Source organism: Monodon monoceros, unplaced genomic scaffold, assembly GCF_005190385.1.
Source record: "Monodon monoceros isolate NGI ecotype Baffin Bay Population unplaced genomic scaffold, NGI_Narwhal_1 Super_Scaffold_16, whole genome shotgun sequence".
In the NCBI taxonomy this organism is placed as follows: domain Eukaryota; kingdom Metazoa; phylum Chordata; class Mammalia; order Artiodactyla; family Monodontidae; genus Monodon; species Monodon monoceros.
Window position 1 is genome coordinate 61000752 of NW_021703772.1, and position 27917 is coordinate 61028668.

At 41.0% G+C, this 27917-nt stretch overlaps 1 protein-coding gene across 9 annotated transcripts in view; it reads left to right on the plus strand.

The window, feature by feature from the left end:
- METTL8 (methyltransferase like 8) overlaps positions 1-27917 on the plus strand; it is a 152168-nt gene that overhangs the window by 73459 nt on the left and 50792 nt on the right. For 4 of the 9 annotated variants that reach the window (XM_029224742.1, XM_029224747.1, XM_029224748.1 and 1 more), the window contains 3 exons: positions 2479-2591; positions 2730-2795; positions 3538-4815. In XM_029224742.1, coding sequence (XP_029080575.1) covers positions 2479-2591; positions 2730-2795; positions 3538-3728 — 370 coding nt within the window. In that variant the 3' untranslated portion in view covers positions 3729-4815. Of the gene's footprint in view, positions 1-2478; positions 2592-2729; positions 2796-3161; positions 3206-3537; positions 4816-6745; positions 6961-19095; positions 19216-19716; positions 19906-27917 lie in introns of those variants that run through there. The other 5 variants (XR_003793864.1, XR_003793863.1, XM_029224745.1 and 2 more) reach the window with 5 other exon arrangements.

Genomic DNA, 27917 nt, shown 5'->3' on the forward strand with positions numbered 1-27917 from the left:
AGTATTTGGCTGTTTGTTTTTTTGTGTTTTCGTTTCATGCTTGTTTTGCTAATAATTGCAGAAAGAGATTTTTTTTCTCTGTACGTAAAACATTTATCCGGAAAGTGAATGTTTTAAGGTTTAGATATGGTTTTCTTTAACTGTCAAATTCTAAGGATATAAGCACAGTGTGAAAATAACCTGTAATAAAATAAACAAGGAAAAATACTTTTCTTTTTCTCTTTCATGTACTTAGGTTCCAGGTTTTTTAAAGAGCTTTTTTTCTAATCATGGCACCTTTTTCTGTCATTTCTCTCTTGTTTTCATAGTTACTTTCATTTTCTTACTACTTATTTCTTTCATAACCTGACATACTGTTTCACCCCGTTATTCCACATAACAGTGTTTTAAATTTTTATTTTTTTTAATTTTTAAAAATTTTTTGCTGCATTGGGTCTTCATTGCTGCGTGCCGGCTTTCTCTAGTTGCGGGGAACAGGGTCTACTCTTTGTCGCGGTGCGTGGGCTTCTCGTTGTGGTGGCTTCTCTTGTTTCGGAGCACAGGTTCTAACGTACGGGCTTCAGTAGTTGTGGCACACAGGCTCAGTAGTTTTGGCGCATGGGCTTAGTTGCTCCGCGGCATGTGGGATCTTCCTGGACCAGGGCTCGAACCTGTGTCCCCTGCATTGGCAGGCGGATTCTTAACCACTGTGCCACCAGGGAAGTCCCTGAACAGTGTTTTAATTGGAAGGAATTTACAGATTATCTGATCAAAACCCCTCATTTTTAAAATAGGTTATGCTCAGAAGCTTTAAGAAGCTTGGATAAAGCAGAGACAGCAATGACTTAGTACACAGGCTGCCATTTACCATTCTCTGCCCAGGGCAGACATTGATAATTGATTTTGTAGATTGTCATTCCCTGTGAGTCTTAAGAGTCCTTTGCAGTAGAGCTCCATCGGTAGCCAATGTCAGTCACTTGGCTTGATATGAGATCTGAAATCTTTGTCATCTCTGTACCATAATCACATATAAGGTCTTGAACACTTAACCAAAAACATTAAATCAAAAGCAGTCACAGGCTTCCCTGGTGGCACATTGGTTGAGAATCCGCCTGCCAATGCTGGGGACACGGGTTCGATCCCTGGTCTAGGAAGATCCCACATGCCTCGCAGCAACTAAGCCCGTGAGCCACAATTACTGAGCCTGCATGCCACAACTACTGAAGCCCACGCGCCTAGAGCCTGTGCTCCACAATGAGAAACCACCGCAGTGAGAAGCCCCCACACTGCAACAAAGAGTGGCCCCTGCTTGCCACAACTAGAGAAAGCCTACACGCAGCAGCGAAGACCCAACACAGCCAAAAATAAATTAAAAAAAAAAAAAAAGAAAACCAGTCACAAGGGGTCATGTTTGGGAACCAGATGGGTAGAATAAGCAGTAAAAGAAAGAAAGTAATAAAAGCTTCCCAGTATTGAGCTGGGGCTTAGAGTGTGAATAGAATTTAAATGGGCAACGAGTAAGGAGGAGAGAATTCTTTGAGGGGAAACCACATGAGCAAAGGCATGGACTGCTCAGAGCCAAGCATGTAACAGTTTGGCTAAAGATGCTTCAGATTAGGAAGTAGTGGGAAAGATGTTGGAAAGATTGAGGTCAGTTGTAGGTGATCTTAAGGGCTCAAATAAGAAACTAAGATTTTATCCTGTGGATTAAAATCATGAAAATTGGAGCAAAGGGATGATTTGACAAAACCATCATTTTAAGCATACTAATTCATCAATAATATGCAGGAAGGATTGGCAGGGATAATAATAACACCTGGTAAGAAGCAATTCTGTGTCCAGCCTGAGGATGTTGGAGTTTGTATACTAAGGGAGTACCAATGGGATACGAGAGAGAGAGACGATCAAATATGTAGTTTTTTAAAAAAGACAATTTGATGACCAAATGGTTGTGCTGAGGATAGTGGAAGAAGAGAAAAATAAAAGGAGTCAAAGATTTCTCTGAGGTGTTACACTTCGGTGAATTTAGTACCTTTGAACTAAATAAAGAAGTCAGGAGGAAAAGCAGCTAGTTTTGGAGGAAAGGTGATCCCCGTTTAGGTATGTCTGATTGGGACAGTTCTGGCATATTTTTTATCTTGCAAGGAAAATGAAACGACTTCATTTTTTTCTGCCTTGGAACTACCTTAATTTGCTGTTAATATCAGGAATGTCTATGTGGTTTTGCAGTTCAGCATTGACATTACACATCAAGCTCTGTGAAGTTACCACTCTGGTCATTTGGGTGATTTCTTGAGATTCTAGGCTTTTTGAATCTGATTATTTAGCAAGTTGGTGTCCTTTTTTCTTTCTATACAAAATATTTTTGGTTTTGTTCCCCTTATATTTGTGGCTTACATTTCTTTGGCCTCATCGAGCTGTGCTTATTTTATCATTAAGGAGGTTAAATGTGACGTATAAAACAAGACTTCCACAGAGCCTCTTGCTTTGTTTTCAAAGGATGCAAGGTGTTGTAAACCGACTGTCCAAGTTACTGAAACCTGGGGGAATGCTGTTATTTCGGGACTATGGAAGATACGATAAGACTCAGCTTCGTTTTAAAAGGGGTAATGGTATATTCAGTTTGGAGTTATTTTCTTGTGTTTTAAAGAATGCTGTGTTTACATTTCATGTCAATTTTGTTGGTGGTGGTGGTGGTGGTTTTCTTAAGGAATACTAAGTTTCTCTTGTCACACTTTTTTTTTTTTGAGGGCATTGTTTATCTGAAAACTTTTATGTTCGAGGAGATGGTACCAGAGCATATTTCTTTACAAAAGGTATGTTTATCTATAAGAGGAAATAATTAGCTGTAAAAACTTTCCTTGGGTATTATTTGCAGGGAGAAACTTAAAAGCTCTAAAAATGAGGCTTCAAGAGTTGAATAAACATTAGATGTCTTTACACCTTAGTGATTATAACTGTTCTATGTAAAAGCTTGGAAGTGGCCTTTTTGCCTTTTAATCTTTTTCCAATTTAAAGAATCACTTGTTTCATCCTCATACCCTAACGAAGTTTCCATTTCAGAGGTACTGTTAGCCCAGATATGAAAAAATTGATGACGTGCCACAGCCAAAAGAGGGAATGTGATTTTAAGAGTCCATAGAAAATTACTTATCTCTTGTCAATTTCTCATTTTAAAAAAGCATTTAAAATGAATCCTTCATTCAAGGACTTTCCCCAAACTTATGTGAGTACTTTTACAATGTGCCATTTGGGGTCTCTGCAAACCAACAAAAACTCAGATCTGGGCACCTTTCAAAATATTGAAAGCTGCAACCGATAGTGTTGTATATCTGTTAACACCTGCTGTGTTCAACTGTTTATACTTAGTATGTTTGTGTGAAATAGAAGAAAACCACTTGGTGTCATGGGTTTCCTTCACCAATTTGTACTAGAGAATGTTTCTTGGTATAAATGAAAATTCAGATGGTCATTCATTCCATTAATGTTCCATTGTTCCTGACTGCCCCTCCCCCCAAGTCACATATCATACATTTGACTGCCATTCTTGTCTCACAGGGGAAGTCCACGATATGTTCTGCAAGGCTGGGTTAAATGAGAAGCAAAATCTGGTCGATCGTCGCTTACAAGTTAATAGGAAAAAAAAAGTGAAAATGCACCGAGTTTGGGTTCAAGGAAAATTCCAGAAACCATTACCCTTCACTCAGAAAAGCTCCAAATTGGTATTTTCACTCTTTTCTCATGGCTGAACTATGTATCATGTTAAGGTACAAACCAGAGGATTACACTATTCAAAGTCTTCTGTAAATCTTTCATTTTTGAAAAGACAGAAGAAGAGAATTTGTATATCCTGCTGTTTACCATGGGTGGGCTCTTTTGTGCATTTTAAGCACATGTAAGTGATTTGGAAGAGACCACAGTATTCTGTGTTTTCAAAACTTAATATGCTAAAGCTTGTTTGGATTTACTACATCTTAACCATTTTGTTTGTTCTTTGAGTTTTATAAGCATTCAGTTAAATTACTGATATAAGTCAGATGATTCTGAGAAGCGGAAACCTGCCATTTTTTAGAAGTGAAAAAAACCCATCTACTTTATTTATACATTAGTTGAACACAGTTGAACTCTCCTCCACTGTTAACTGATAGCAGAGAGGCAGCTCACCTTGTTTCCAAGGAAAGTCACAAGACCAAGACAAAAGTATATATTTTTCTGTTTTGTCGTTGTTCGTCCCAAAACTTTTTTTTTCTTTAATTCACAGACTAATGTCTGAAACAGAATTTTAGTTTCTCTTTCCTTTCCTAAAATTGGGGAAGTATGACCAATGCTAATATTATTTTCAGGCTATTCTTAGGTGTACAAGTTGGAAGCCTTCTTTAAGACAACTGTCATACCCAAGAAAATTCTTAAATCGCAGCAATTAAAAATTTATTTACCACCTTGCCTCAAAAAAGACATAAATTGGCTTGCAAATTGTACTTGGTAAAAATGGAGTTTCTAAAACTGGTCTGTCATTCATTATACAACATATACTGAGTACTTACATTGTGCTGAATTATATGGAATAATACAATAAAGACCCAGCTCTGTCTTCTGAGAGCATAAATAGGCTCTAGCTGGCAAAGCAAACTGTGCATCCCAAGCCAAGATAATATGTGAGCAAGTACTCAAATACGGAGCTTATCAGCTAGCTGATATGCTTGATTGATTATGAGCCACAGAAATCTGGAAGACAAATCTCTTGAAAGGACCACCATCAGAATGATCAGTTCCAACTATTTTTCCTTTTTGAACTCACTTAAAATTCAACTTCCTGGAAGCATATGATTGGTCCAATTTGGATCATCTTTTTTTTTTTTTTTTTTTTGTGGTACGTGGTCCTCTCACTGTTGTGGCCTCTCCCGTTGCAGAGCACAGGCTCCGGATGCACAGGCTCAGCGGCCATGGCTCACGGGCCCAGCCGCTCCACGGCATGTGGGATCTTCCCAGACCGGGGCACGAACCCGTGTCCCCTGCATAGGCAGGCAGACTCTCGACCACTGCGCCACCAGGGAAGCCCCATGGATTCATCTTTTGACAGACTGGGGCAGGACAGGTTATTTGGTGGCACCACCAGACTATATGGAATGGAGGCAAGTTCCTCAAAGGAAAATCAAGACACTGTTATCAAAAAAGAGGGGAGGGTTGCTGCCCAGTCACAGACGACGTGTGGTGGTAGCAGTAGTAATAATGGTTCTGAAGAGAGAGAAAGATCAGCTGTGGGGTGGAAGGGAAAGAATCAGGGTTCTGGGAGGAGGTAGGTCTCAGGCTAGTCCTAGAACATATGCTCTCAGAAGATGGTGAGAAGACAGGTATGTTTGGTGGGGATATGGATATTCATGATTTGGAATAGTGGAGAAAAGATGGGGAGGGCATCTATAGACAGCCTTGAATAGAGGGTGCATTGGGTTCTGGTCTCTGGACTAGAGCCATCCGAGGTTGGTTTATTTCTGTTTTATCCTAGCCATGGTGTGTTATAAATATATTTAGAGAGATTGATTGAGGAGTCGTCAACAGAATGGAATGCAGTGAGGTCAGAGATCAGGGCAAGGAGAACCACGGAAGGTTTTCGCATACATTTGCCTTGATAACAAGTCCTCAGAAGTACAATATCAAGGTTTCTGTTTAAACATGCAGTAAATGTAAAAGTCAAAATTTGCCTGAGACTCAACTCAGTTGTTTTCCTAATTAAAGTGTATATTTAAAAGCCAAACTAGTAACGAAGGTATTACGTACAGCAAGGGCAGTTAGATAAGTTAATGTTGCTATGGGAACCCCAGCAGATCTTCTTGTGTCTCAATTTAAAACTCATGGCCCAAGGTGGTTTTAAAAACAACAGAAGGTAAAATTATTCCCACATCCTCATACATGTAAATCGTACTGTCTCTCTCTGTCCTAAATAGCAGATTCAAGCCAGCTTCTTGACTGGCACAGTAAAATGCTGCTCCGTGTCTTTCTATAATGTATTACAGCATGTAGTTAACCTTTAGAAACTTCAAAAATACATCCACCAAATTTGGACTGTGAGACACAAACTGGGCTCTTTTGGGCTGTGTCTAGCATAGACCTCCTATTCCACATGGCTGCTCAATGGGCCATTTCTATCAGTGTCTTCTGCTTGTCTGGTCAGTCTTTCTCTCCCTTAGCCTACCTGAATCAACCCCCTACTTAGAGTTTGCTGCCAGACAAAATGTAGATTTTTTTTGGCAGAGGAAAAATAAGAGAAAGACCTGATTTGGAATATTGCCTATAGATATTAAGAAATTATGAAATTTTGCAAATGTATCTGCTTGGGTATTAGTTTAAAATATTTGATAACTGCATGAAATTCTCATCTTTTCCCTCACATCTATGGAGCTAGGACTAGTCAGTTAGGCAGAGTTTGATATTTAAAACTTCATCTGCTGAGGGAGCTGAAATTTCAAAAGGACTATTTTCTTTCTAACAGAAAAAGATGTGTTCCTTCATTTTATAATACAGAAACAATGAAAGATGCTATATTAAAAATGCACCCTCTGTTTTCCTCCATTTATAAAAATTCACTTTTGAGCATTTTCCAAATGTAAAAATTCTCACACACATGAAGTACTGTTTCATAAGGTTGTGAGAAAGCCAAGGTAGCGGTTTCTATTATTAAAAGTTTTGCATTTCGGTATGACACATTTGTCGTATTGAAACACCCAGCTAATGTTGACTTCTGAGAACTTATTTGCTTTGCTTGTCTCAGTTCCAGATGCGTTGTCTCTAAATTTTGAATACATCGAGGTTTCTACCATCATGCAGTCTAAATCGTTGCTATACTCACTTGTACGTGAAAATTATTCACCCGTATGCGAAGAGCTGCCCTCCGGGGCATCAGGACCATGTAAACCGTTCAACATCAGGTGACTTAAATTCTTGCCCTCAGACTCCTATGCTGTATTCCTCTGGTTTTCCAACTCATCAAAGCCAATTTCTGAAGCCAGAATATATCACGCATTATTACTTCTAATTGGTTTTAATGTTTGTTATGCTCCTCACAAGTGCAGATAACTTCACATTTGCATCATTAATAGGCCTTTTTCTGAGCCTCTGCTTCTTCTGCTTTCTGCCTCTGTTAGTCATCAGTAGACGTGTTGGTGTGGGTATTCACCTCCCTTCCTTGTGAAAAGTGCATTGTAAAATCTAAAGCACTGAATATATGTGAGGTATTGTTATTAATAACAGTATTTACAGTCTACAAGGCAGCATACAGAGCACTCCAGCAACAGAAACTTTTTCAGTGGTTTTATGAGACCTTGTGAGAAAGACAGTAAAATGCATGGAAAAATATTGCCTGCAAGTCAGACAGGAAGCATGGGTCCTAGTTCCTGTTGAACCGCTTAGCTGCTCTTAATTTACCTCTGAGTGCTAAGTCTTTTATACACTACACTTTTATATACCACATTATTCCTTCATTTAATCCTCAAACTCCTATGAATTAGTTTTTACTGTAACCATTTAACAGATAAGACTGGAGCTCTGAGGTATTGGGTAATTTGCCTAGGATATCACCGCGAGTCAGTGGCAGAAACACAATTTGGGCCCAGAAGTGTCTGATTCCAAAACATCTAGTCTCATCAGTACACTTTTAATTGATAGACTCAAATGCTGTTCGGGAAAGCTGCTGGAGAAGAAAAAGAGCTCCTGAATCAAGCGGAGAATTATAGCAGTGGGTGGGAGTTTGGATCAGACGATCTTCAAGGAGACAGCTCATTCTAGATCCAGTGATTCTATGAAATAGGTAGGTAGTACTTGTCCACAGTTACAAACTGGGAAGGAAGAGAAGGGAAGGAACGAAGAGGAATGACAAAGCAAAAGCTTGCAGTCAGCTCTTTTCAGCATTCTGCATATGTTTACTTCTGCTCTCGCCCCACCCCCCTTCGGGCTTCAGCCTTCCACTTGGCTCCCCTGCGAGCACACAGAGCACCCATCACTTGCATACTCCTCACTTAAAGAAAATAAATCAGTCTGTACTGCAAGGGGGTAGGGGGAACCCTCAAAGGGATCAACTCCAGCATAATCTAAAATACGTGATCAGGGAGTGTCAATAATAAAATGAGTGAGAACATCTTTGTTTAAAACATTGTATGTACAATAATGCCAATTCAAGCCTGACATGTTGAGCATTCCGTGGAATATGGCTTGGGATTTGAGAGAGCCCAAAGTTACCTGCAGGTTGGCTTTGGTGTAGTTATAAATATAAATAGAAGTAAAATAACAGTTGCATCTTCATTTATAATGAATATATACTGTGGCCTCAAAGCTGCAGAGGAGAGTGGATGCCAAAATCTATCTTTCATTAACATATGCCTTAAATGACAGGGAAGAGGTGTTAAGACAAAATTACTTTTTCCTCTGCGTATGAGTCAGCAACATGCAAGTAATAATAGTTCTGTGTGTGAGTCCCTACAGAGGGTAAGAAAAACAGCATCAAATTGAAAATGCAAGTTCACCTGCCAGAGGGGCCCAGGTGGTGGTAGAGCACAGCTCCCTTGAGCACCATCTTGAAGTGTCTCAGGGCACAGTGACCCCAACTCTGGCAAACCAGGTTGGCATGATGTGCATGGAGGACATTAAAACCTCCAGATAGTCAAAGACAGCTCACCCTCAGCTGCTCCCGGACCTCATCAAAAGCAAGCTACAAGGCACCACCACTGTCCAAGAGTTTAAAACAGCTGCTTTGGATTCTACGGTGCATGTGGTTTCACAACCACTTAACCTTTAGTCAGGAACAGCTAGAGGCAGGTGAATGGATAAATACATGTTAACATTACATAAGGAGAAAAAAATAATATTTAGGAGCACATGGACTTCAAGTAGTCACAAATAGCATTTAGTTAGCTGTGTCCTTGGCATCCCAGTGATTTATGTCTTTATCTTTGATTTTCTCCAGCAGATAGGCACTAAGTAGAGCCTGGACTCCAGAAAAGATATGCTTTTCTATCAGGTGTTAACTGCTAAATTAGGTGAGCTGTTCATTGCCTCCTAAAAATCCCCAAACATGTCTCCTACTTGGGCTGGTGGGGTTTAGTCCAGGAAAACTATGAGTTTTGTTATCCTTACACAAATTTTTTGGCAGTGTTTTCAACCCATTGCTCCTTTATGTGACACTTCCTAGTTCATTGCAGAAAAAGATATTAGTTTTTTTCTTACTTAATCTTTATATATCAGTTGTTGGTTGTTTCAAAAAACTTTGGGGAAGGGCAAAGTCTAAGCCTTTCTCATTGAGAAAAAGCTCTAAAACTGTGTAACTTCCTAAAATTAATGATGAGATGCTGTTGAGTCTCTTGCATTAGTTTGTTGATGGTTTTGTTTTTTTTTTAAATGCTGTGTACTTAATACAAGGAACACTATGCAATTGCAGCCTCATTTCTCTCACCTCCTGCCTTTTGAGAGTAACGTCTTTCTCCTGAGGCTGTCCTGCTGAACAGACGTGATAGCTCTCCATACATTTTTAGTTACGCCGCATTCCCTCAGGTGAGCTGGAACAGCGTCCCCTTAAGCAGCATTTGGAACTTGCACTGAAAGAGAATGGCTGAAATTGCCAGTGTCACATGCTGCATTGAAGCAAGGAAATTTCTGCCTCTAAGGATAATAGCTTTTCTCCCTGCTCATACATCTTCCTTCACAGCCCTCATTTATTTTAATGTATATATTCCACTTTGACTCTCTGGAAGATATTTTTAAAGGTTTTTTTAAAAAATCCAAATGAAAGATGAAATTCAGGGTCCAGAAAAGCATTTACTCTGTTTATCCTCTCCATGAATGTATTCTTAATCAACCAGTCTTTCTGAGCATCTCTTCATTTGCTGCTTTGTTTCGTAATAGAATACTTGGGCTCTGGAGACTAGTGAGACAAAGACAAAGCTTCATTATAACCATCCTTGTTTTACTCCCTTGTCTTATAGGCTTTCTCTTCCTAACTCACTCTCCAGGTGCTTCTTTCTCTTGCCAAATAGCGCAAGGAAATACTTTTGCAGATCTTTTGTTTACTTTAGAAAAAACACTGATCCAGCCTTTCCCATTCGGGAGTGCTGCTCATTTCCTGACTGGCCTTTAAAGTTTGGCTCGGTAGCAACTTGGGGATTTGTTTTCTACCCAGAGTGAAAGGAACTGGGTGCCTAGCAGCCCCATGCTGGAATGAGAATTAAATTCTGCTCATTCCCTGGATAAACAAGCTGATGCTTTCCTTGTAGGTTTTTCCCCCCCCATTCCTCAAAGCTTTAATGTTTAGTCATTTAGCTTTAGCTTTTTAAAAGACATTTTAATAGGGTTGTCTCTCCTCCAAGTGCATGCAGAAGCTGAACATGGGCACAGGGAAACTCTTAAGAATAAAGAATTCCCTGTTTGCTGGTTTTTACCTACAATGAAAACGATGTACAACACATGCAGTGCTTACCCCTACTGCAGTTCAATTGCCAGTTGCCTGGCCTGGGACAGGAGGAACTGTAACACCCAAGGAATTTGGCTTGAGCTACCTCACTTTCTAAGTCCCCAAGACTGCCAAGTTAATGAAGCTTTTGTTATTACTCAGTTGAACATTTTCTGACTGCATGTAAGCTTTATAAATCTCGTGCTTTCTTCTCTTTGGCACATTTACATTAAATTTTATTCTAGTTATGCAACTTTATCTATACTATAGTTATGTTTATATATGAATGTAAGTTACTCTTGATTCATCCTGCCTTGGGGTATTTATTAATAGTTTGTTATGAAGTGTCAGTAACTTTCCAAAGAGAGTGGCTTTCTAAACCTGGAGCCTATATTTTTATATATTAATGCATTCTTTACATTAAAAGATTTTTTTTTTTTTTTTTTTGCGATACGCGGGCCTCTCACTGTTGTGGCCTCTCCCGTTGCAGAGCACAGGCTCCGGACGCGCAGGCTTAGCGGCCATGGCTCACAGGCCCAGCCGCTCCGCGGCATATGGTATCTTCCCGGAACAGGGCACAAACCCGTGTCCCCTGCATCGGCAGGGGGACTCTCAACCACTGCACCATCAGGGAAGCCCTAAAAGGTGTTTAATGTAAAAGGTTAGTTGAATGATAAAAATAGAAAACCTTGACTGACAAAGGTCTTAACTACATCGAGGTGGGCGTTGTCTTTAAGGACTTAATCTATAATGTAAAATAATATGGCAAATAAAATACCATATGGGGGGAGTTACAGACAAAGTTATTGGCATAGACAAGGTCCGTTTGAAGAAGCGTACCATGTCAATAATGATGACAGCGGAATCTAGGGTCAGTCATTCCTCTAAAGCTCAGCGAGACACATAGAAACAGTCACCATTAGGAAAGGCTACCAGCAGAAGCGTCTGGCACACTGGCCTAGAGAAAGTGGGCAGTGTCCACAGGCAGAATAGCCAAATACTGTTCCAGTGACCCAAAGAAAAATGCAAGGTCAGAGAAGTTTGTAGCAAGAGTGACTTGAAACTGAACCTCAGAGAACTAGACTGTAAGCTTAAATGCCTCCTAGCCTGGCTCAGGAAGAACCAAAGAAAGAGACTTCACTGAGCCTTGGGAATAGGAAGGCTGCAGAGGCCATGAGCTCTTTTTCTGTTTACCTGAATTATATCACAGAAATAGCCATTAAGACATTTTGTTCTTGATACTTTTTTTTGGTACTTTTTATTTTTATTTTATTTTATTTTTTTATCTTTGGCTGTGTTGGGTCTTCGTTGCTGCACGCAGGCTTTGTCTGGTTGCGGTGAGCGGGAGCTACTCTTTGTTGCAGACACGGGCTTCTCAATGCGGTGGCTTCTCTTGTTGTGGAGCACAGGCTCTAGGTGTGCGGACTTCAGTAGTTGTGGCACACAAGCTCAGTAGTTATGGTGCATGGGCTCTAGAGCACAGGCTCAGTAGTTATGGCACACGGGCTTAGTTGCTCTGCAGCATGTGGGATCTTCCCGGACCAAGGCTCGAACCCGTGTCCCCTGCATTGGCAGGCGGATTCTTAACCACTGCGCCACCAGGGAAGCCCCTTTGATACTTTTTAGAAGAGCAAAGACTTGCCTTTATCTGATTCTTACTTTTGATTCCAGAGCCCTTGTGCTTGTTTTCCATCATGACATGTCACAAAGTATGAGTTTATTGATGTTCATAAACCTGGAAAGATGGGGTGCAGCTTTAGGATAAACACGCCCAGAGAGGTGCAGGCAGAAGGGGACACTGGCCAAGCCAGAAGATCGTCCTCATTCCCCAGTGTGACAGAGAAAGGTCTAGCTCCTACTTTGCACAAGGGAACAGATTAGGTATCAATGTAATAGAGTCACCAAGTGATTAAGATCTCCTGACCCTCTGCAAGGAAATAAATGGAGGGCAAGTAAAGAATACAGGCCAGAATAGCCTATGAGACAATACCGTGATATGCAGTCACCACCATCTGGTGAGGTTTGAGAAGCCCCCCAAAACACTATTCCTGTGTTCCCTGCCCACATTTTAAACCAACTGAGAGACTGAGGTGCCAACAGATGAAGACTAAAACATGAGCTTAATTACTGATGTAGCTGGTACAGTAGAGAATGGCTCAGGGTGCATGGAAACAGTTGCCCCCCAGTACTGAACCCCAGAATCAAGACCCACAGCTGGACAGCCACGAGACTCTACCCATGGGGGGTCTGCCCCTGTAGAGCCTTTTACAGAGCAGCTGGCTTCCAAGAGAGAGTGAAAAAGGACTAGGTTAAACATGCCTAATTCATTTCCCAAATTCACTTTTTAGCCAAGTCACTTCACCCCTCCCAGGAATGAGGAAGACAGGACTGAAGAGACCAGTTGCTGTCCCTCCGCATGGTGAGAAACAACAGGAGTGGGAATTACCTAAACGTTTTGTAAGTGCTGGGTAAAGCATACCCCACATCTACCGAGACTAGAGCAATGTGGAGTGGACTCTATTTTGTCCTTTTGTCACTTGCTGAGTCATCTGCTCAGCATTTACCTGTAAGCCTGTGGCAGCTTACCTGGTCTGTAAGCATCTGCCTTAGTGATGGGTGGAATCCGCAGGGTAGGCACTGACACTTGTATGTGGTTAGAATACCGGGGACTGCAAACAGAATGAACTTCCAAAGTTATAACCAGTGACTTATTCTAGGAACCTTACTACACTTAAACCTTTACTAGATTGCTAAATAAATGGCCAGGAGGTCTAGCAACTTGGCCAAGCACCGCTTCTACATTGACTCACTGTACACCAGCACTTCTCAAACTACCCGAGGCGAAGGACCAGTAGTTGCTTTTTGTTTTGTTTTGTCCGTTTCCAAGCTGTCACAGACCAGTACTTTTGTAAAACACAATAAAGATGAATTAGTAGGGAAAAAAAAAAAGATATACTCCAGTTTCTGGCATTATTTCCTGGTCTCTGCCCTCTGCCCACAATCTCTCCATATTACTGCCCTGTCAGCCAGTGCTTACCAGCTACATGTCAGGCATTGCTCTAGGTTTTGGGAATGAAGGGTTGAACAGGAAAAAGGAAAGAGACAAGCCCAAGATTTTTACTAGATTCATCAGTTATAACCTTACTCGGTCTCTCTGCTCACCCTGTCACAGACTGGGAATGAAACAGTTCCCAGACCAGCACCCAGTCACAACCCATCCCTTGAGCTGCACTGCTCTAAACCACAGGGAGACTAAAAATCCATGTCACAGTATTTGTTCAGCTTTGCCTCCTGAGCCCTGTTGTCTCTCTTCACCTCAGAGAGTACAATGCCAGGGCCTGGGCTCTTGCACCTAGAAATGCTTGGTCCAGGTGCTCAGTGCTTTTCGCTGCTATCCTTTTCACATAGTTGTCTGTGTTAAGTACACAAAACCACACCTCACCACCCAGCTGTCACCAGGATTCCTGGTGGTTATTGTTCCTTTTATTTGTTCACTTTTTAAAATTTTGACTTTTTGTGAATATGTGAATCAGTGCAAAATAGTTTCTATGCCAATGTAAAATGGAAAGGGAGATGATTCAGTTCTTTTGTTGAAGTCAAAACTTGTAATTTTTTCCCCCACGTGTTTAAATGCTAGATTGATGCCAAACTCAAAGAACATGGAGAACTTGGGGAAAGGCCAGAGACGGATAAACGATTAGTGATAGTTTGTTACAAGGGCCATGATTAGAGGCTGAAGAAAATGTGTTTATTAACCCTAGAAGAAGAGCATGCTACAGGATGAGAATGATAGCTCCCAGGTAGAAACAGGTAAAAAGAGTTCTCAGAGAAGAGAAGAAACATGGGGCCCATTTGGATATAAATCCTAGCTTTGCTCCTGCTGGCTGTGTAACCTTAAACAAGACATGTAACATCTCTGAGCCTCAGTAATTGGAGATGATATTGCTTACCTGAAGATTGTTGTAAGGACTAAATATAATGCACATCAAGTGCAAGACATGATGCCTGGAGATAATTGGTGCTTAATAAGTGGTAATTAATAGTTTTTTTTAAACAAAGGATGGTGATCAAGTCTATCTTTTCTTAAGGGAGGAGAAATGCACTCTTCCTATAATATACACATTTTAAATTAGCCATAAGAAATTTTCCTAACTATGAAGAGTTAAGTTTCCTTACTTCAAATTATTGCTGTTTTCTTGACTTACATTCAATTCAGTTCAAACATACATTAAGCATCCATCCACTGTGTGCCAGAAATTGCCAGACACAATGCTGGAATGAATAAGACTCGGCCCTTGCTCTTCGGATGCCCACAACTTAGGATGGATGACCATTTGTCTGAGATGTGGTATCTCCTACTTAAATCTCTTGGCTTCAGCTGGCCACTGCCATTCGACCACCGTAGTCTACCCAACCCCAGCATATTAATTTGCACCCTACTTTTTGAGACCCTTTTCAAAGCCCTCCGTGAATAAATCTAGTCACGTACTACCCAGCAAAAGCCAAACAAATCGTGTGAAACAAGGTGTAGCCCCTGTGTCACAGACCCTCTTGTGTGTAAGTTCCCTTTTAATAATTCTGCCCATACTTCTACATAGATCACCTCCTGCCACAGCATTTAGGGCTTCCACTTATAATACCACTCAGCACCATTCTGCATTACCACAACCCATCCAACCTGTCACAATTGGGATGAGGTCTGAGCTGCCTTCAAGAGAGCTGCAAACTCCCGCTATCAGTGCTACAAAGCCCCACCCCACACACTGTTCACCTGATCTGGTCATACAAGCAAGAAACTTGGCTCATCTCTGGCAACAGTCATCACCTGATCACATAAATTCAAAAACTAGCCCCTTTGGAGCCCAGAAATAAACCTCTGCATACATCCTCAAATGATTTTTGCAAAGGGTGGCAAGACCATTCAATGAGGCAAGGACAGTCTTTCCAACAAATTACGTTGGGAAAACTGAATTTCCACATGCAAAAGAATTAAGTTGAGGACTTCCCTGGTGGCACAGTGGTTGAGAATCCGCCTGCCAATGCAGGGGACACGGGTTCGAGCCCTGGTCTGGGAAGATCCCACGTGCCGCAGAGCAGCTAAGCCCATGAGCCACAACTACTGAGCCTGTGCTCTAGAGCCCATGCTCCGCAGCAAGAGAAGCCACCACAATGAGAAGCTGGCATAGCACAACGAATAGTAGCCCCTGCTCACCACAACCAGAGGAAGCTGGCACGCAGCAACGAAGACCCAACGCAGCCAAAAATATATATATTAATTAATTAATTAATTTAAAAGAATTAAGTTGGACCCTAACTTTATACCACATACGAAAATTAATTCAAAGTGGATAAAAACCCAAATGTAAGACCTAAAACTAAAATTCTTAGAGGAAAACATAAGGGAAAAGCTTCATGACATTGGATTTAGCAATGATTTCTTGGAATAAGAAAGCACAGGCAGCAACACAGGAAGCACAGGCAACAACAACAAAAAGGTAAATTGGAATACATTAAAATGTAAAACTTTTGTACATCAAAAGATAATCAGCAGGGGCTTCCCTGGTGGCGCAGTGGTTGAGAATCTGCCTGCTAATGCAGGGGACACGGGTTCAAGCCCTGGTCTGGGAGGATCCCACATGCCACGGAGCAACTAGGCCTTTGAGCCACAACTACTGAGCCTGCGCGTCTGGAGCCTGTGCTCTGCAACAGGAGAGGCGGCGATAGTGAGAGGCCCGTGCACTGCGATGAAGAGTGGCCCCCGCTTGCCACAACTAGAGAGAGCCCTCGCACACAAACGAAGAACCAACACAGCAAAAATAAATAAATAAATGAACTCCTACCCCCCTCCCGAAAAAAATAAAAAGAATCAGCAGAGTGAAAAGGCAACCCACAGAACAGGAGAAAATATATGCAAATCATATATTTGATAAGGGGTTAATGGCCAGAATATATGAAGAACTCCTACAGCTCAACAACAAAAAAATCGATTAAAAAATGAGCCAAGGGTATTCCCTGGTGGTGCAGTGGTTGAGAGTCCGCCTACCGATGCAGGGGACACGGGTTCGTGCCCCGGTCCGGGAAGATCCCACATGCCGTGGAGCGGCTGGGCCTGTGAGCCATGGCCGCTGGGCCTGCGCGTCCAGAGCCTGTGCTCCGCAACGGGAGAGGCCACAGCAGTGAGAGGCACGCGTACCGCAAAAAAAATAAAAAAAAGAGCCAAGGACTTAAACAGATGTTTCTCTAAAGAAGATATTACAAATGGCCAGTAAGCACGTGAAAAGATGTTCAACATCACTAATCAAAACCACAGTTGCAAAGCACCTCACACCTATTAGGATGGCACTATCTAAAAACAGAAAATAACTGTTGGCAAGAGTGTGGAGAAATTGGAACCCTTGTGCCCTGTTGGTAGGAATGTAAAATGGTGCAGTGCCTATGGGAAACAGTATGGTGGTTCCTCAAAAAATTAAAAGTAGAATTACCATGTAACCCAACAATCCCACTTCTATATATATATCCAAAAGAGTTAAAAAGTGGGGACCCAAAGAGGTATTTGTACATATACGTTTATAGCAGCATTCATAATAACCAAAAGGTAGAAGCAACCCAAGTGTTCATCAGCACATGAATGGGTAAGCAAAACATGGTGTATACATACAAAGTGATATTATTCAGTCTTTAAAAGGAAGGAAATTCTGACACATGCTATAACAACATAGATGAACCTTGAGGACATTATGGTAGTCGAAATAAGCTAGTCACAAAAGGACAATGTATGATTCCACTTACAGGTACATGTAATTCATAGAGACAGAAAAGCTTCATGACATTGAATTTAGCAATGATTTCTTGGAATATGACACCGTATTCAGATTCATAGAGACAGAAAGTAGACTGGGGTTGCCAGGGTTTTAGTTTTACAAGATGAAAAGAGTTGTGTGGATGGATGGTGGTGATGGTAACACAGTGTGAATGTATTTAGTGCCACTGAGCTGTACACTAAAAAAGGTTAAGATGGTAAGTTTTGTGTTATGTGTATTTTTACCACAGTTAAAAAACAAAAACTAGCCCTGGTGTTCAGCCTGGCCTTCCCAAATCATGAACTTGCTGCCTTCTGTCTCTAGCTCTCTGCCCTTCCCGTCCACTTTCCATACACACCACCCTGCCTTCCACCAGTCTTCACTATGCCCAGCCCACTTGGCCTCAGCCTGGCATTTTGCATACACTCTCATTGCCCACTCCCAGGAGAGAGGGCTTAAGTACAAGAGATCCTGGGCTCCCACCACCATAGTACCTTCTCGTAACACCCACCACTAAGAATGTACCATCAAACCCTTCACCAAGCAGACCTGGAAAAGTTTCAGACCTTCCACCAACCCTTGTGCTTGGGAGTGATGGGTAAATGGAGAGGACCTAAAGCAAATGTGTTACATTTGACTCTCCCCACACAGTGTGCTGGCGCAACAGAAAAAAACCACCCCAGCATTTGTTGAGGGTCTTAGTTGGAATTCTAGGCACTGCATTTACTCCAGCTCTCTGCCTCCTGCCTTTGGACAAAAAAGTTCATTTCCCTTTTCTGATTCTTACATCTCCCTTCAGAGTTCACGCTCATCTTCTTACCTATTACCTTGGCTTCCCTGCTATTTCAATCCAAATATCCCTTCCAACTGTGGTCCCTAAGGCTTGGTCTTAAGGGGTGTCACAAATATGACACACATGGCAAACCTGGGAGGTAGGAGGCAATATAGAAAGGTCCGTGCTACCAATTTCAATATTTCCTTGACTTTAGAGAATATCTAGATTCTTTAGACTCTGTGACCAAGTTAAAAGTTTCGGTCATGTAAAATGAGGCTATACACACTTTCTGTTTTGCTCTTTTTTATTTAAAAAGTTTATTATTTTGTTAGTTGCTTATCTCTGCCCACTCTATTCTGGACCTAATTATCCTAGATCCTTTCTGTACTCAAAGGTGGTTTGCAGCATCAGCATCACCAGGGAGGTTGTTAGAAATTCAGCTCAGTCCCCATCCCAGACGTTTTAAATCAGGATCTGCATTTTAACAAGATCCCCCGGTAATTCATATGCATATTGAAACTAGAATTGTTCTAGAAAGCTTCTAACTCCTGTTGGAGCAATGGATCTCACGACCTTGGCTGTTCATTAGAAGCACCTGGAAGCTCTTAACACGTTTTGATGCTTCAGGTCCCACCACCTGATTCTGATTTTATCCGTCCACGGGGGCCCTGAGAATTGGTGTTTGTTTGTGATTCTCTCAGAGACTTTGATACTTAGCCAGGATGGAGGACCATTGAGGGTATGACTTAAAGGAAACTATCACATAGAATTCCATGGATTTTGAACTGATTTGGAGTTGTAAAAAAGTAGAGTCAGATAGTTAAATCTGAATAGGTTTTGAACTACATATATGAATATTAACTTGAAACTACAGATTATATACTCAGGAAAGGTCTTCTTAGTATATCAAATCTCTTAACTTCCTGGGACAAAAAAAGAAATATAGTGAGGGGAGAGAGAGGCACAGAGGAGGAGAGAGAGAGAACGAGAGATTAATAAAATACGTATCAGAAAACAAAAAAAACCTATTGATTGTATGTATAAGCAATTTCTACTTAAAAGTCTTCCTCTCTTACTCCTTATCTGTGTCTTATTATCTTTTTCCTCAGTCCTTAGAGTGTCTCAACAGCTCTCTTCTATCAAATGGCGTCCAGGGCTTTCCACCCAGCCCATGCTCCTGTCCCAGCGCCCAAAGCTGGTGCTGCTTCCTGCTGCTGCCGAGGGCTCAGGTACAGGGTACTGGTGGGAGCAGCCGTTACTATCACTTTGGCTGGGCTTCCCTGGTGGCGCAGTGGTTGAGAGTCCGCCTGCTAATGCAGGGGACATGGGTTCGTGCCCCGGGCCAGGAGGATCCCACATGCCGTGGAGCGGCTGGGCCCGTGAGCCATGGCTGCTGAGCCTGCGCGTCCGGAGCCTGTGCTCCGCAATGGGAGAGGCCCGCGTACCGCAAAACAAAAACAAAAACTATCACTTTGGCTGCTGGCGCTATTTGGTTGATGCCCCAGGAAACTCACTGTACTACTGCACTCTGCCCAGGCATGCTAGAATCCCAGCAGTGAGGACCTCAAGTTGTCCTTATACACACTTCTTGCAAATCAGCCATGGGGGCATGAGGTAACGGCCCCAACACACATGCACCAGAACAACTTTAGTATCACCACACCAATCTGCAACTTCCAAAATTTCTTTAGCCTCTTCCCATGTTTTTTCTTTTTCATTTGTCCTTTCAGAGGAGCCCGGCCAGAATTGATCATAATCTAAATGGGTTTATGAGTAGAGAACTTCACCTGCCAAGTGGGTCTTACTTTTCCTGAAGACTTGTTTTTCTTCTGTGATCATGCGTGAGTAGATGGGAGCCTCTTTACAAGGCCTGTGTAAACATTTATATATTCACCTATATTCTTCATTTTTATCCCAGAAATTAGTGGGTTTTTTTTTTTTTTTTTTTTTTCTGGCTACGTTGGGTGTTCATTGCTGCGTGTGGGCTTTCTCTAGTTGCGGCAAGCAGGGGCTACTCTTCGTTGCGGTGCACGGGTTTCCCATTGTGGTGGCTTCTCTTCGTTGTGGAGCACAGGCTCTAGGCACGCAGGTTTCAGTAGTTGTGGCACACGGGCTCAGTAGTTGCGGCTCGTGGGCTCTAGAGCGCAGCCTCGGTACTTGGGGCGCGTGGGCTTAGTTGCTCTGCGGCATGTGGGATCTTCCAAGACCAGGGCTTGAACCCGTGTCCCCTGCATTGGCAGGTGGATTCTTAACCACTGTGCCACCAGGGAAGCCCCTATCCCAAAAATTAGTTTTTAAGAGGTTTAAATAGATTTTTAGTCAGTGTTAGGAAACATTTTTTAAAATGCTTTAAAGTGAAATTCAATTTGTTTTATCAAATCTTAATTGAATTCCTGCTGTTACCATCAGAGGAAAATGACTAGCAGCTTCCGTATTGTTATTGAAATATTCATCTTCTTGATAAATATTTTGACATTCTTTGAAATGCCAAAAATATGCATGATGTGTACCATACAGTCAAGAATTAGAGCTCTTGCTTTGGCATAAAGCTTATTTCAGGTGGGAAAGGAGGCAGTTGATAATGCAGATAAGAAAGTAGAATTAGTAGTCATTTTTATGGATATAATATATTTCAAGATAGGGTCCTAATAACTTAATTTCTCTGCAACAAATGTACCCTAAATGATTGTGAGTCATTTTGGGTTTGTAATTTCTAGCTCCTAATTAAATATGAGCAATTGAGCAAGTCAATCTTTTTCTGCCTCAGAGTATTTATTTGTAAAATCAGGGAGTTGAACAAAGAGTCCGATAAGGTCCCTTTCAGCTCTAAAAGTCAATGATTCTATAAATTCTCAGCTAAATTATATATTATCAAAAGGCAAAGACAGCATCTTCTATTCTGTCCCAACTCCTGGTTTTGCCATCATATGGGAAATTACAGAAATAAAGGCAATTAAAAATAGGAAAAAAAATTTTTGCCATCCTAACATTTGCAAGTGTTTTCATTTTATGTTCCATTCTGGTTCTTGAGCATATGTATACATAATTTTATATAATTACAAATAGGTCAAATTTTATATTTGACTTACCTTACTTAACATTATCTAATGCTTTTATATTATCATTATCACTCATAATTATAGTTTAAATGGCTACATAATATTCCATTTCATTGATGTACCATAGCTTACTTAAGTACTTCTGTATTTATAAATTTAGATTGCTTTTAATATTTGATAATATAAAAATGCTGCAGCAAACTTTATTCATATGAGTCTTCTTTTGAATAACTTTCAAAGAATAAATTCTAGGGATGTGATTACTGAGTTCAAGAGAGTCTCTTTACAGTTGTTTATAAGTACTGACAAACGGATTTCCTAAAAACTTACAATGATTTACATTGTTTTCACTATATCTGAGAGTGACAGTTTAACCACAGCCTCGTCAAAGGTGTAGTATGAAAGGATACTTACTGTCAATGTACATTTCTTTGATTACTGGCAATCTTGAACATTTTTCCATTTGTGATTGCATTTTATCTTCTGTGAATTTTTTCATTGTCCCTTTTTCCATTTATCTGGCTGTGCAACCGTGGATGAGTCACCTAACCTCTCTGTGACTCTCTGTTTTCTCATTTGTAAACAGACTAATAATAGTGCCTATCTATAGAGTTATTGTTGGATTAAATGGATTTCTAAATGTAAAGCATATAGAAGAGTACCTGACACATGGAGGGCCTTCAAAAAAAAGTTAGAAGTAGAGCTAGTAGTAGCACTGGTATTAGTTATCTAATAATATATTAGTGATTTTCTTTATAATTTATATGATTTTTCTAGTTCTTATATAAATGCATACCTATCTTTGATTAACTTATAGAAGACCTTTTTATATAATATAGATGTAAGTCCTTCAGTCTACTGGGTTTGGTAAGGTAGCTTCCTGTTTCTTGTTTTAATTTCTATATTTTGCATGTGTATGTGTACACACACACAAGCATATGAGTACATACTTTCTCACAAATCCAGAAACACAGTGTCTATGCAAAAGGGGTAGCTCATAAAAATGTTTATTGCAGACAGTGCCTAGAATGGCACGCCCAGCTCACTTGAAGAACTGTTCAACCAAGTCATTTAGAAAAATAACAAATAAACAAAACCAAAAGCAAAACCAAACCACATACATACACTCACTTATAAAACCAAAACCAAAAACAAACCATGTAAATACATGCACACTGCAAATAAACAAAACTGTGGAGGTTTTAAGCCAGAGAGATGAAAGATAGCCAGATGTAAGCCATGGAAATTTCTCTTTAAGAGTAATTGACTCTTTGTGTGCAATCATTGCCTGATTTCTGGCACACTGAGATCTGACTTAGACCACTCAGGAAAAACAAAAAGGTGGCATCAATAAATAAATTGCCTTTGGGAGTAAGAGAACTCAGAGTCCACATCAGCATGGATGGAAGAAATCCTTAGGGGGGAAATTCAGAAGGGATATAGGGAGCTCAGAAGAGCAAAGTTAGCCATGTTCAAGACCCAAGTTAATCGTCTATACAGTGAATGAATTGAAAGAAAAGGATAAAGAGAAATTTAAAAATAGTAATATGAGTAGTGGGAGGAACTGAAAAAGGCCGCTGCCCAGATGAGGATTGGAAACTATTTAAACTGGATAATACAGTATGTGTTTTGGCTCTGAGAAAACAGAAGTTGAACTTTTGAGTAGTAATCAGGACTTGGTCTCAAAGTATTTGCAAATAGTGCTGATATGAAGAACAGATGCTGACATTATTGCCAGTGGAAATCGCAACGTGATAGTTGGAGTGTGAGACCGTAAGAAACCACAGGGAATTTTTGTGGAAAGCTCGGCATCGAAAATGATTTATGGTTGACTTAAGAAGGAGACAAGGAAAATAAGGCTGCAGTGTATATACCATCTGACTGCTGCAGACAAAGGATGTAAACAGCCATAGCTCTCCAACCTCTTGGAAATCAGAGCTCCGCTCATACAGAAAGGCTCCAGAATGTTTGTCTGAGTTAAGCACATACTTCTTTTTTAGTATCTAAGAATAGTTATCCTCCTTTCCTCTCTCATTACTGTTTGGGTATCCTTAAAAATCCTCACCAGCCATTAAGCACTGTGAAATTACCCAAAGAGATCTGCAGCGTACTTTATTACCTCCTAAACAGGATCAGAGGAACCTCGCACAAGGCCCTAGGCTTGAAAGGTGAGCAGCTCTATTTTGTTATTGTTATATGTGTGAAGTACTTTTTTTTTTTTTTAAAGAAGATGTTGGGGGTAGGAGTTTATTAATTTATTTATTTTTGCTGTGTTGGGTCTTCGTTTCTATGCGAGGGCTTTCTCTAGTTGTGGCAAGCGGGGGCCACTCGTCATCGCTGTGCGTGGGCCTCTCACTATCGCGGCCTCTCTTGTTGCAGAGCACAGGCTCCAGACGCGCAGGCTCAGTAGTTGTGGCTCAAGGGCCTAGCTGCTCCGCGGCATGTGGGATCCTCCCAGACCAGGGCTCGAACCTGTGTCCCCTGCATTAGCAGGCAGATTCTCAACCACTGCGCCACCAGGGAAGCCCTGTGTGAAGTACTTTTATGCTAGAAAACAAGTTGGGGGATTCAGGAGAGTCAGGTGAGTCTTCCAGAAATATCTGATGAAGTATGTGCTGCGAAGGTGAATTGAGGCAGAAAAGATGTGACCATTCCTTATTGTCACTTAAGTTATATCCTCTCTTCAAAGGGCAGAGAACCAGCAGTGCCTCTCAGATAGGAAGTAGGAACTTTTTGAGCTGCCCTAAAGGGAGTCTGCATTTGAAATGGGAAAAGACAGATATATTTGGCTAAAGGCAGTAGGGTTTTCATATGAGACACAGACTTCGGGGATGTTGATGTTGAGCCTTAAGTCCTCAGAACCGCTGAAGAAATGAGGCTCATATAAGGAGAATAAATGAACAACAAACAACAACAAAGAAGCATATCCAAAAGATAGGAACAGTGAGTTTTAATATCTGTCCAGTGACAACACTTATAGAATAGCAAGGGCAACAGATGAGATAAGGAAAATAAAACTGGGCTCTGTGCCCAGGAACCTGAACCAACTAAGCCAATCAGTGGCCAGATTCTCGTTACCTTGGAAAATGGATCCAGGTTCTCTCAATGTGTCTGTTTATAGGCATTCTCCTCACACACATATCTCACCAGCACCCTCCCCATTATCGCCTAGTTGAGTTTCCTTTGAAAACTTTTCATCCCAAAGCCTAAGACTACAGAGATCTATCCAAATCTGTACCAGAATAACTAGGGAGATTCAACTGTACTCTAAGTGGTCAGGATATCCATTTCAGATGTAGTCCAAAAGGCCTGACGTAGCTAGGGCAGATGGAAAGGTGAGGACTCTCTATCTGCTTGCATTGCTCTCTCCACTCTCCTTTCCTTGGCGGAATCCTAATCAGTGCTCAGGACCCACTCAGGTGTTCCCTATTATCTTCTTTCCCTAAACCCCACAGGTAGAGAGAGCTCTGCTTCCATAGCATCTTATGCATAGCACTGATTATGCATTTACTACATTATTTTGTAATGGTCTGCTTGTCCATATTTTTTACTGGAGCATCCACTCCATGATGGGAGGGATAAGATCTTTCCTTTCTGTATCTCCAGCCCCAACACAGTATCTAGAATTGCACTATCCTGTAAGGTAGCCACCAGCCACATGTGGCTATTGAGCATTTGAAATGTGGCTAGTTCAAATTGAGACATGTAAAATACACATCGAGTTTCGACATATGAATAAGAGAATGTAAAATATCTCCTAAGTTTTTATATTGATTACACATTAAAATGATAATGTTTTGAATATGAGTTAAAATATATTATTAAAATTAATTGTATGTGTTTCTTTTTACTAGTAAAAAGCTTAAAATTATATTTCAATTGGACAGGACTGGTCTAGAACATAGCAGAGGCTTGTTCAAGTCAGAGTCTTAGCAGGAAAAAGAAGATATACTCAGTTTAGATTTTGAAGAGATGTTAATGAAGGGACAATTCACAGAAGTGTGGTTAAAGAAATCCACAGAGGAGGCCGAAGCACCAAGACACTAGCAACAGAGGGGAGCAGTTAACAGTCTAAAAAAGAAGGGGAGGAAATGATGTTACTAGAGTTGATGAGCCCTGGAGGTGCCATAGAGGATCACCTAGCAGCAGTTCTAGTTACAGAGGGACCCAGTCACTGCCAGAACCAGGAACCAAGCAGGGAGAGAACTCACCTTTGATCTCTGCTCTGCTCCCACCAGCTGTAGGGAACCAAAAGCCTAAGGGCAAGGGACCCTGAGTGATGTGCCTCCCAGGGCCCTAAGCAGTGCAGAGTAAAGTGGAGAATAAATAGATTAGAGCAGGAGGGGGCAGAAGTTGAAGAATAACTAGCACAGAGCTCAATAAACATGTTAAATGAATGAATGAAATAAAAGTAGCCAATGGGGAGAGAATGGAGGACAGTGATAAATTAATTTTTTCCCACCTGGGATATTTTTGCAACAGTACTTTTCAAACTGTCTGTGACACTGAGTTTAGTGAAATTAGGGGTTCCATAGACATTTCTTCCTTTGTTTTAAATATATATATTTCCTAACTATTTAAAAGACTCTGCTAAAACACAACATGCACACACACACACACACACACACACACACACACACACACACGTGTTCCATATCAAAATTGTGACCACACTGGAAACAAGTCATCATCAACTTGTGCTGCCAGGTGAATTTGTTTTTGTGCAAAAGCCTAAAAATAAGAGTCCTCCTGCCTCTTCTGTACTTTTATTTGAATGTCTTAAATGATCATGAATTAGGAAGGCTTAGGTCTGCATTAATCTCTTATAAAAATTCAGATCTACACATGTTCTCATATAAAATGGTGCACTTTAGTAGACCACCGTAACACAAGTGCATAGCTCAAGGAAGTACCCAGCAAGGATCAGGCATGTGAATTTGGCACATGTCCTCATGTCTCATCATGTTACATCATTTTACATCATGCTTCTGATATAAACAAGATACATAGACATGATATGTTAAAGAATGTGACGATTGCAGATATTGTTAGGAATTCAATTTGAAATACACTTCTGGCCTTTGCTTCTTCTGTTCCCTATGCCTAAGAGGCTTTTCCTTCAGTTCTTGGCAAGGTTGAGATTGGAATGTTCCTCAGTCCTTTCCTCCTTTAACTGTCAGCTCAAATGTTTACTCCTCAGGAAGGGCTTCCCTGACCATTTGATAGCTTAATTAGGTGTCCCTCCCCATTCCCTATTTCAGCCTTATTTTACTGCCTTCATAGCACTTACCACAATTTGTAACTTTTAATTGTCTCTTTATTGGTTTTTGTCTGTTGCCTTAATAAAAATTTAAGTCTCATCATTGCAGTGACTGGCTACTTAGCATGGGAAGGGCACTATTGTAAGAGCTTTGCCTATATTAATTCATCTACTCAGAATAACCTTGTGCAGGTCTTTTGGACCCCGCTTTTAGAAATGAGGACACTGAGGCACAGAAAGGTTAAGTAATCTGATAAAGGTCAAATAGCTATTATGTGGGAGAGCAGGGATTCAAACTCAGGAAGGATGGCTCCAGTTCCTTTATTCAGGGGGGCACACATACAGCAGCATATTTGATATTGAAAGCTTCAGACTCCAAGCCCCAAAGTGCTAACAATAATACCTGCTAACATTTATTGAAAGCTTCCTATGGTGCTGTGTTTTATGTGATTATTATTATTACTACAATAACCTTATGGGATAGGTACTATTATTATCCCCATTTTACAAAGGAGGAAATTGAAACCTAGAGAAATTAGCACCTTTCCCAAGATCATACAGCCAAAAACATGGCAGAATAGGAATTTGAACCTAAGCTCCTAACCATGATGCTCTATGGCCTGCCTGGAATCCTGATTGTGCTATGTGCCACGCCTTTCTGTGTTCGGGATCATGTGTGATTGGACATATATTTCATCTATATTTTGGAAGAATATTCACTTGCTGAACACATCTGTGTTCTCTGGGTGGAGAGCTGAAGGGCAGGTTTATATCGATAAGTTTATCCTGAGCAGAGGTTACCAGGAAATCTTGTGCTTTTTCTAATCTGTACACTCATGTCCTCTCCCAATGGTGTTCTTCTTGGGCCTCCCAGACTAGGGCAGTTTACAGTATCATTTTCCTATGGAAAAATCTGGGAAACTCACACGTATGTGGAAATTAAACAGTATGCACCTACATAATCAGTGGGTCAAAGAAGAAATCAGAAACTACTTTGAGATGGATGAAAATGAAGATACAACTTACTAAAACTTATAGGATGCAGCTAAAGCCTCCTGTGCACAGAATACATATGCATGTTGAACTTATTTCTGTCCTCTCCTTCACTTGATTCATTTTCTTATCTACTTAACCAGCACTTACTGAAGGCCAACTCTGGGCTAGGCACCCTGCTGAGGTTTAGAGATACGGGATGACCAGAACGTAGTCACAGCCCCCTAGGGATTAGCTAGGCAGATGGAGCACATAAACTGATTGCTTGGTTAAGTGCTTACACCAGGATTCTAGTCAGCAAGGCTGGAAGAAGAGTGCTGTTCTTTTGGTCTGTTACTATCTGACTTTGTCTTTTATTTTACTCTCCTCCAGCTTGCCTTTTCTCTTGAGGACTTCCTTTCCTGGCTACCTCATGTCCCCTTTCTTTCCCTACCACCCCCAATTCCAGATGATCTCTTTTGTGGGTTTTGTACAATTAAAGTTTGAAAACCGACTACTGGAATCTGGATTTAATCTTTGACACCAACCTCCCATCCCCACCCTGTCCCCAGCTGATGAATGCTCAGGGAACAGAGATTAGTGATAACATGAGCCTAAGGAAAATTGAATTAGACAGTCA